The 9,736-nt window shown below is 36.4% G+C and overlaps 1 protein-coding gene across 1 annotated transcript in view; it reads left to right on the forward strand.

Moving 5' to 3' along the window:
- The window catches only part of LOC126412299 (glycosylated lysosomal membrane protein-like), a 62,819-nt gene extending 53,542 nt beyond the window's left edge, over positions 1 to 9,277 (forward strand). Inside the window, exon 6 of the mRNA XM_050081820.1 lies at positions 7,012 to 9,277. Within this exon, the coding sequence (XP_049937777.1) occupies positions 7,012 to 7,183 (172 nt within the window). The 3' untranslated portion in view covers positions 7,184 to 9,277. The remainder of the gene's footprint in view (positions 1 to 7,011) is intronic.
- Positions 9,278 to 9,736: the final 459 nt, after the last annotated feature.

Below are 9,736 nucleotides of genomic sequence, written 5' to 3' on the forward strand. Positions count from 1 at the left end.
CTATTTGCATGTTCACACAAGTTAAGTGATACTGCTGTTGATTGACATCATCATATATTGTATGTTCTGAATATCTGCTGTCATTGGCTGGACTGAGCACATAACATGAACTATGATTGGCTGAAAAAAGCACATCACAATCTCAATTTCACGGCTTGAGAAGTGGCCATGCTACATGTGGATGAATTTGTATTTCTGTTTCTGTAGTACAAAAATATGTAACATAAATGTTGCTGTGTGTCAAAGATCTTTCCAAAACTTTTGTGGTCCTGTCCTCCTCAGTTGCGCGTAATACTACGGTATGTTGATGATTTTCACTTATGGACCGTATGACAGCAACTGAATAAAACACAATTTTAGTGCCATACGCGTTTCGCCTTTATTTTCTGCAAGGCATCATCAGTGGCCTGTAATATGTACATATGTTAGCTATTTTATTTACATTTTTGTCACTGTGCCTATAGGTTATGAACAGTTCTGGTGGTTGGTATTTCCTATGAAGTAGTAATGTTTTGAACTGTACTTACAGGTTGCGTAGACAGTTTCTTACATATTACGCTCCTGTTGCATTTTTGGTCTTGTTCTTCTTCCTATGAGCACCAATTTGCTGTATTTTCCGCATTCCACAGCACTATGCACTGAACGCTTGTTTTAATGCAATGTTTTGGTTTCTGTTGCCGACTGTCAAATGTTTTTGCCAAAGATCGAATATTACTGCCAAACTTATGAGTGTAACTATCAAAGTATCTGTGGTCTGTTTGTGTATGTATTTGTGTGTGTGTGTGTGTGTGTGTGTGTGTGTGTGTGTGTGTGTGTGTGTGTGTGTGTGTGTGCGTGTGTGTGTGCTGTCTGTAGTTTGGTGTTATGCTTTTTTGATGGGGGGGGGGGCTGTGTGTGTGTGTGTGTGTGTGTGTGTGTGTGTGTGTGTGTGTGTATTTTGGTGTTATATACTTTTTTTTATGTTATCATTTCCTTTATTAAGTGTAGTAAGGAGCCTGTGCTGATGTGTGTTTGTTCATTTATCACATGTTTGTTTTCTGCTATGGCTTTCTGGATGTGGAAGTTTTCTTGCATTTGTATAAGATGTTTGTCATGGTTGCTTATTCTCATTATTTTCATTTCTTGTTCCATGTTTGTAGGATCATGGTTGTAGTGTTTTAAATGCTCTGCAAATGTGGAATGGTTTGTTTCAGCACAGTGACAAAAATGTAAATAAAATAGCTAACATATGTACATATTACAGGCCACTGATGATGCCTTGCAGAAAATAAAGGCGAAACGCGTATGGCACTAAAATTGTGTTTTATTCAGTTGCTGTCAGACGGTCCATAAGTGAAAATCATCAACATACCGTAGTATTACGCGCAACTGAGGAGGACAGGACCACAAAAGTTGAAGATGTCAATACAGCTATGTCAAGCATTCCCTGTCAACGTGTACAACAGGTTCAAGAAAATACATCTGAGACTCCGTAAGACGATACAGCATATAAAATTCAACAGAACATGCAAAAAGAATGATTTAATTCCAAGCTACATTAATGTAAAGGTTAAAAACAATTCTACAGTGGCACAAAAGTCGAAATCATTTGCAGAACGATATTGGTTACTACATGAAATTAAGATGCTCTATTCGAAAAAAACAGCACCTAAACATGATGCTCTGAGACTCATCTAGAATTGGCAAAAAACGTAGGAAACGCCGCAGTTTTCATGGCACTAGTAGAAAAAACTGAGCACAACACATACATAGCAATGAAACATTTACAAAACAAACATAAACACAAGATAATGAAACTAACAGTAAAAAAGACGCAAAAATACATTTACATTTTAAATGTGAAACCACATGAACACCAACACTCATTCCATCCACGCTTAGTTAACCTAACAGAGACAGAACTACACGAAAACGAAAAAATGCTCTTGGAAAAAGGTTTGAAACACTGCACCAATAGCAAGGTGAACAATCAATACATAGAAAATCTCATAGTAGAAACCGAACACATCCTTACACGTGAAGAACAACAAAATAATTGTGAAATAAACATAGGGCTGACAAGAGAACTAGTAAAAGAAGAAATAAAAGGCATAATAAAACAAACACAGCAGACACACAATAAGAACAACCAAACAGAAGCAGCTACTATGAGAAGGTTAAAACAAAAGTTAACAAACAACAACGTATTAATAACAAGAGCAGACAAGGGAAATGTAACAGTACTCATGGATAAAGAGCAATACATCACAAAAACCAAGGAATACATAAACACCAACGCAATACAAAAACTGAAGTCAGATCCAACTACATGATTCCAGGCAAATGTGAAACGAACACTGAAAAACATTGAACACACACTCACAGACAAACAGAAATACTACTTAACACAGAAAAACCCACAAGCACCAACACTCCGCAGTCAACCGAAAGTACATAAAGACGGAATGCCAATGAGACCTGTTATCAACTTCAAGAAAGCCCCAACATACCGCATAGCCAAACACCTCCAAAAGTTAGTTACAAAACACTATAAAGTAGAAAACAACAGAACAGTGATAAACACAGGAAACCTAATAGAAAATATGCAGAACATACAGGTACCACACACAGCAACACTGATTTCATTCTATATAGAAAATATGTATTCCTCCATCCCTATCACAGAAACAATAGAAATCATAGAACAAAATCTCTCATCCCACAGCAACCTCACCACAGACGCAATAAAAGAAATAACAGATATGCTCAGACTGACAACTGAACAAAACTACTTTCAGTTTGAGGAAGAATATTATCTACAAACTGATGGACTGCCCATGGGATCCCCAATATCAGGAACACTAGCAAACATTTTCATCAGTCACCTTGAAAATCAGATATTTGATAAGATAACCACAAATGAAAATTTCAAAATCATATATTGGTACAGATACGTGGATGACATTATTTGTTTGGTAGACGAGCCAAGTGAAAAAATAGATGAACTCCATTCAGAAATAAACAAAGCTCATAAGAACATAAAATTCACACCTGAAAAAGAAAAAGAAAATCAAATTTTCTTGACATTACAATTAAAAAAGAAAATGGAAAACATACATTTAACATCTTTAGAAAACCAACAGCCACGGACACAATAATACATTCCACATCCAACCACCCCCAAAGCCAGAAATTTGCAGCACTAAGACACATGTTACATAGATTAAACAGAATCCCACTCAGTAAGAGAAACTATGAACAAGAAATGAACACGATCATACAAATAGCTAGGAACAACGGGTATGACACACATGTGGTACACAGGCTCAATCAAAAAATAAAAACACAAATAAAAAACAAACACAACATTTCCACAATACAAAAGAACTCACAAGCTGAAAACTTACAAACACACTCAACAAACACACACAATGACAACACCACACAGAAAAGAACCAGATGGTACACCATGACCTACACACATAAACTAACACACAGAGTTGCAAACATCCTAAAGAGACAGGGCTTCAAAATAACATATAAGCCTGGGCAAACCCTTCAATCACACCTAAGCCAGCCAGCTACCAAGAGGGACAAATTCCAACAATCAGGAATATATAAACTTGAATGTCAAAGTTGTGATGCAGTATACATAGGCATGACATGCAGGAATTTTGAAACAAGATACAAAGAACATATCAGATGTTGAAAGTATGAAACAAACCATTCCACATTTGCAGAGCATTTAAAACACTACAACCATGATCCTACAAACATGGAACAAGAAATGAAAATAATGAGAATAAGCAACCATGACAAACATCTTATACAAATGCAAGAAAACTTCCACATCCAGAAAGCCATAGCAGAAAACAAACATGTGATAAATGAACACACACACATCAGCACAGGCTCCTTACTACACTTAATAAAGGAAATAACATAAAAAAAAGTATATAACACCAAAACACACACACACACACACACACACACACACACACACACACACACATACATACATACACAGGACATAAACAAAAATAAATAATTAAATACAATAAAATTAAATTAAATTAATATGACACCAAAAAACACTAACACACACACACACACACACACACACACACGCGCGCACACACAAATACATACACGAACAGACCACAGATACTTCGATAGTTACACTCATAAGTTTGGCAGTGATATTCGATCTTTGGCAAAAACATTTGACAGTCGGCAACAGAAACCAAAACATTGCATTAAAACAAGCGTTCAGTGCATAGTGCTGTGGAATGCGGAAAATACAGCAAATTGGCGCTCATAGGAAGAAGAACAAGACCAAAAATGCAACAGGAGCGTAATATGTAAGAAACTGTCTACGCAACCTGTAAGTACAGTTCAAAACATTACTACATAATAGGAAATACCAACCACCAGAACTGTTTATAACCTATAGGCACAGCGACAAAAATGTAAATAAAATAGCTAACATATGTACATATTACAGGCCACTGATGATGCCTTGCAGAAAATAAAGGCGAAACGCGTATGGCACTAAAATTGTGTTTTATTCAGTTGCTGTCAGACGGTCCATAAGTGAAAATCATCAACATACCGTAGTCTTTCCAAAACACTTCTTTTTTCCTGGGTTTCATTTTCTAAACTGCTGGGAATCTACACTAGTGTATAAAACATTTACCATTCAAAAGATTGAGTTTTACAGCTCTGAGGGAAATTATACTGTCACTTAACACAGAAAAAAAAAAATGTACTTTGACATGGGAAAAAGCGTATTTTTGCCCAGGGAACAGTGTAGTTTTAAACGAGTGATGCGGGGAAAATCCAGGATTTTTTTTCTTTGTCTGCAAATACACTCTGAAAGTGAAAACTTTGATCTGTAATATTTTTTGGGAAAATGAAGTTATTGGCTTTGTTTCACTTGCCATCAGTCCACTGTTTTCCTCTTTAGTGCATGAAAACATCAGCACCTTCATGTTACTCTCTTTTTGACTGAATGGCTGCTGAGAAATATTGTTTTACATTTCTAAATTTTGACATTTTTTGTTCAACATGTGCTTTAGTCTCAACTTTCCTTTCTTTGTCTGCAATATGGAAACTTAATTACCATCATGCTTGTTATTTTGTCAAAAGTTTAGTCTTTATACACTTTATTACTTCTGAGCAGAACTAGCAGAAAAAGCTACTTAAGTGTTACAGGACTGGAATGCACTTCAGATGTAATACACATGTTTAAACAATAATAAAGTTATAGAACACTAATAAATTAGATAACTGATAATTCTGTTACGTGTATGCACTTTAAGTGTACATTGCACAATTTTATTTTATATATTTTTTATTTTTTTATTTTTACATCTTTGGAAATGCCATTTTCGACTTTGTTGATGAAAATGGGTCTCGGCCCAAAACTAGTCATTGAATGAAAAATAAAATATTTGCAACTTCGACTGGTTTGTGTTCTATTGATTAACGGAATTTGCTGTCCCATGTTACTCCAGAATGCTGGAAGCATGTAATTAATAAAGTAGTTGAAAGTGAGGTAGAAGTTGTAAATTCTGCTTACTATAATGCACTATTACATTTGTGTCCTAACTTTTGTTGCAAAACTACTCAATTATTTAACCTCTGTGATTGATTCGTTACTGGGAAAAATAAAAATTTCACTGGTTTTAAAGTACGTATTGAAGCACAGTGTGTATCAAAAAGTATCATCCGTTTTGGCACATCTATATTTTTGAAACTAATAAACATATACAGTGAAATTTTTTTTATGAACGGGAACTGGAGGCACATAAATCATCTTTCCTAAACACCCACAAGAAATAATCACATAAAGTTAAGTCTGATGACCTTGGGTGTCAGTAATGTAAGGCTGAATCATTTGGTCCAGTGCGACTGATCCATCATTCAGTAATCCTTTGATTTAAAAATTGCTGCACTTCCAGGTGCCAGTGTGGCAACGCCCCATCCTGTTGGTCAATGAAGTTATTTGAATCAGTCTCCAACTGTAGAAAAAGAAAGTTCTGAAACATATCGAGATGTATGCTACCTATAACAGTGTTCTCAGCAAAGAAAATGGACCATACACCTTTTCCCATGAAACTGCACAAAATCCATTGAATTTTGATGAGTACCTCTCATGTTGTAAAACTTAGTGTGGTTGCTCCATACCCCATATTCTCACATTGACAGTTCACCTTTCCATTTAAATGGAATGTTGCCTGGTCACTAAATATTAAGTGTGAAAGAAAACTGTCATCCTCCATCTTGTGAAGAACGAAATTGCAGAACTCAACATGTTGTTGTTTGTCTCCTTAGCAAAGAGCTTCCAGTAGCTGAATTTTGTATGGTTTCACGTGTAAACGTTGATGCAACACATGCCTGATGGACATTGGGGGCATGTTGACCTGTCCAGCTGCATGGCGTACGGATTTCTGCAGACTCCTTGTGAAACTATTGCAGATGCCCTCAACGTCTGTGTCAAACACTCAAGGATGGCCAAGTGATTTGCCTTTACACAAACAACCTGTTTCTTGGAGTGGTTCATGCCATGATCTGATGCTCTGTGCTGGAGGGCAACCTACACCATACGTAGTATGAAACTCATGCTAAATAGTTATTACTGACCCGCACTGCCTTTCTGTTGTCCTGAAACTATTTTTACTAGAACTGAAGTGAGTGCATGCTGCTGCTTCCTAGCAGGAACCGTTTAAAACTCGAGTGTTTGCTCTATCCACAGTATGTTATTCAGTCTCATATCTCAAATAACATAATAGTGATGATTTTTTAAAAATTGGATGATTCTTTTTGGTATACTCTGTGAGTTCCCCTTTAATTGGTTGGGTAATTCATTTTAAATATCAATAGAAGACAAGAGCATACTGTCTACAATACGACCACTTCTAGTAAAGCTCTTTGGTGTTCAGACCTACTTTAGGGTTAAGAACAACTTTAGTTTTACAGTTTTGTGATATTAAATTGCTGTCAGTATATATGTATTTAATTTCTTTGCAGGACATTTGCCATTGGCTATGGGAAGCCACCAAATGAAGATTTCTCACTATTGGTTATTCTTGTAATCAGTATCGGCCTTGGACTTCCTGCTCTTTTGGTTGTAATCAGTGGTATTGTGATGTCCATTCGCAAGATCTCGCAAAACAAGGATGATCTTTTACTGTCTAGTTGACCCTGGGCTACTTGTAAATGCAAATGCAGCCCTGTTTGATGTCAAGTGCCTGTGTATGAAATATAGACTATTTTTCTTGTACTCTAAATATTTTGCAATCATCACGTGTGTGTGTGTGTGTGTGTGTGTGTGTGTGTGTGTGTGTGTGTGTGCAAAATATATTCTTCTGTGATAATATTGCTGTGAAGTAAGCTCTCTTGCTTAAGGAAATACTTTTTTCAGAAGCTGAATGATAAAACCATACTAATATCCATCATAGGTTGTAGATTCTTTATACAAGATGACCTTTAGTGTACCAGGTGTTACATTTTATTTAAATACACATTCGTTTTGCCATGCAGGGATTGAGGAGTCGCGTGCACTGCTTAGCTGGCACATGTCCATTGCTGCTGATGTCTGTAGTGCATAGCTTTGTGTTTGCAGTAGGGGGTGGCTAGGCATTCCAGTACACCATTGGATAGCTGATACTTGAAGATATTCAGACCTGAGTTTTTGCAACCATGAAGTAGCTGTTCCTCCGCATATCAAAAGCTGAGTCCCGTACTTCTTTTCATGCTGATTCACCTATGCAGGCAGTACTGGTGAATCGCCATGAAGAGAAGTAAGAAAATCGTGTTTTGATACTTAGAGAAACAATTACTTCATGGTTACTGAATCTCTTAAAGGCTCAGCTAGAAAATCCTGTGCATTAAAGACTACATCGGCAGCAATGGGCATGTGCCAGCTAAGCAGTGCAAGGTATCACCCAATCCCTGAATAGATTCTACCAGCTATGCCAGCTATAAACAGTCCGAGCAGTCCCCCAATCCCCACATTGCAAAGTGAATTTTTTTCGATTTTTCTAAAGTGAATCTTCATCTAGTATGAAGAATTTGACAGCCTATGATGGACATTAAAAAGGGTTTTGAAATTCAGAAATAAGGTCGAGGCAGTTTACCCAAACATGTAGAAACATTCTCAAGCGATCATAAGCTAAAGAATGTTAGTGCTGTCATGTGCAGTATGCTGTACAAAGCTTCTTTTTTAAAAAATAGAAATGATAATATTAAATACTGCTCATAGAGTATCATATCAGCACCAGCTCGTGCAATTAAGCTTGTTGGAAAATGTGTAATAGATAATAGTGAAAGTTACTGCAAACAAATTTTCATGAACTTGCTGATGATAATATAATTTTAATGTGAAGTTGTAATCTATTTATTATATCTAATTTATACAAAGTCGCAGATAGTGAGAGTTTTTAAAACTGTGTAATATAATATTGGTGTTAAAAAATTTGTATATTCATTTAATTACTGGTGCCTTCATAAAAAAAGCTTTTGATGTGGCAGCTTAATTCATAAGTTGATGCAGAGACGGAGTTGTAATTATTGAACCTCCTCTGTGACTTATGTAGCCCAGAAATGTTACTTGTATTATTCAAGAAACAGTAGTTAATTGAAGGGAATAGGGTAGAGAAAATTGTCATTGTCCATTTCTTAGAGGCAGGATAAAGTAATGTTCATCTCATATTTATTTGCACGCCACAGTCATTGTTTTCAAAATGCTCTAACTACTAGCTGTGTAAAATACTCAGAGAAATATATGTTTAATGCAGATCAAATAAGCTACATGCTTTAATTGTTGGAAATAGACTTACTTTAGAGATATCCTTGTAAGTATATTGTTGTACCCTTTTTTTGTTCATCTTGATACTTGATGTAAAGACTTGTTGCGTTAATTCCTGTTATTTTTATTGTCATCACCTACTTGTAATGATTATAAAACATTTTGGAGGCCTTCATGCTGTAGGTTTTTGTAATACATAATAGAGGTTTTGAGGGAGTAAAAATAGTGCCAGTTTCACCACTTGATATCTGTTGGAGAATAACTGCAAATTAAAACCTATATTAGGAATAAATGTAACACACTCTGATAAATGTTCAGTGATACATTTCATCAGAAAGTACCTTCAAATGTAAATGATAGCACAAAACAAGATGATAATTTCAGTTATTGGCATGCTGATAGTGACATTCATAAAATTTATGAAGGTTTTGAAATTTGTGGGAATAATAAACAGGTGGCTCCAATAAAAAGGTAAAACTTTTTAAATGGTCATTTCATTGGCACTATGCCAGTGTCAGAGACAGACAACCTACATTCGGTCAGTCACATTGACATCCATGTATAATGCGTGGATCCCATCCACTTGGCAGCTTCAAAGTATATACAGAAATCGAATGAGTGAAGGAGGTGCATCAGAAACACATGTTTCCAGAACGATATTTTCACTCTGGAGCGGAGTGTGCGCTGATATGAAACTTCCTGGCAGATTGAAACTGTGTGCCAGATCGAGTTTCGAACTTGGAACCTTTGTCTTTTGCGGGCAAGTGCTCTACCAACTGAGCTACCCAAGCACGACTCAAGCCCCGTCCCCACAGCTTTACTTCTGCCAGTAACTCGTCTCGTACCTTCCAAACTTTACAGAAGCTCTCCTGTGAACCTAGCAGAACTAGCACTCCTGAAAGAAGTGCTGTGGTAGAGCACTTGCCCGCTGAAAGGCAAAGGTCC

The sequence above is a fragment of the Schistocerca serialis genome, chromosome 7 (assembly GCF_023864345.2).
Source record: "Schistocerca serialis cubense isolate TAMUIC-IGC-003099 chromosome 7, iqSchSeri2.2, whole genome shotgun sequence".
NCBI classification, from domain to species: domain Eukaryota; kingdom Metazoa; phylum Arthropoda; class Insecta; order Orthoptera; family Acrididae; genus Schistocerca; species Schistocerca serialis.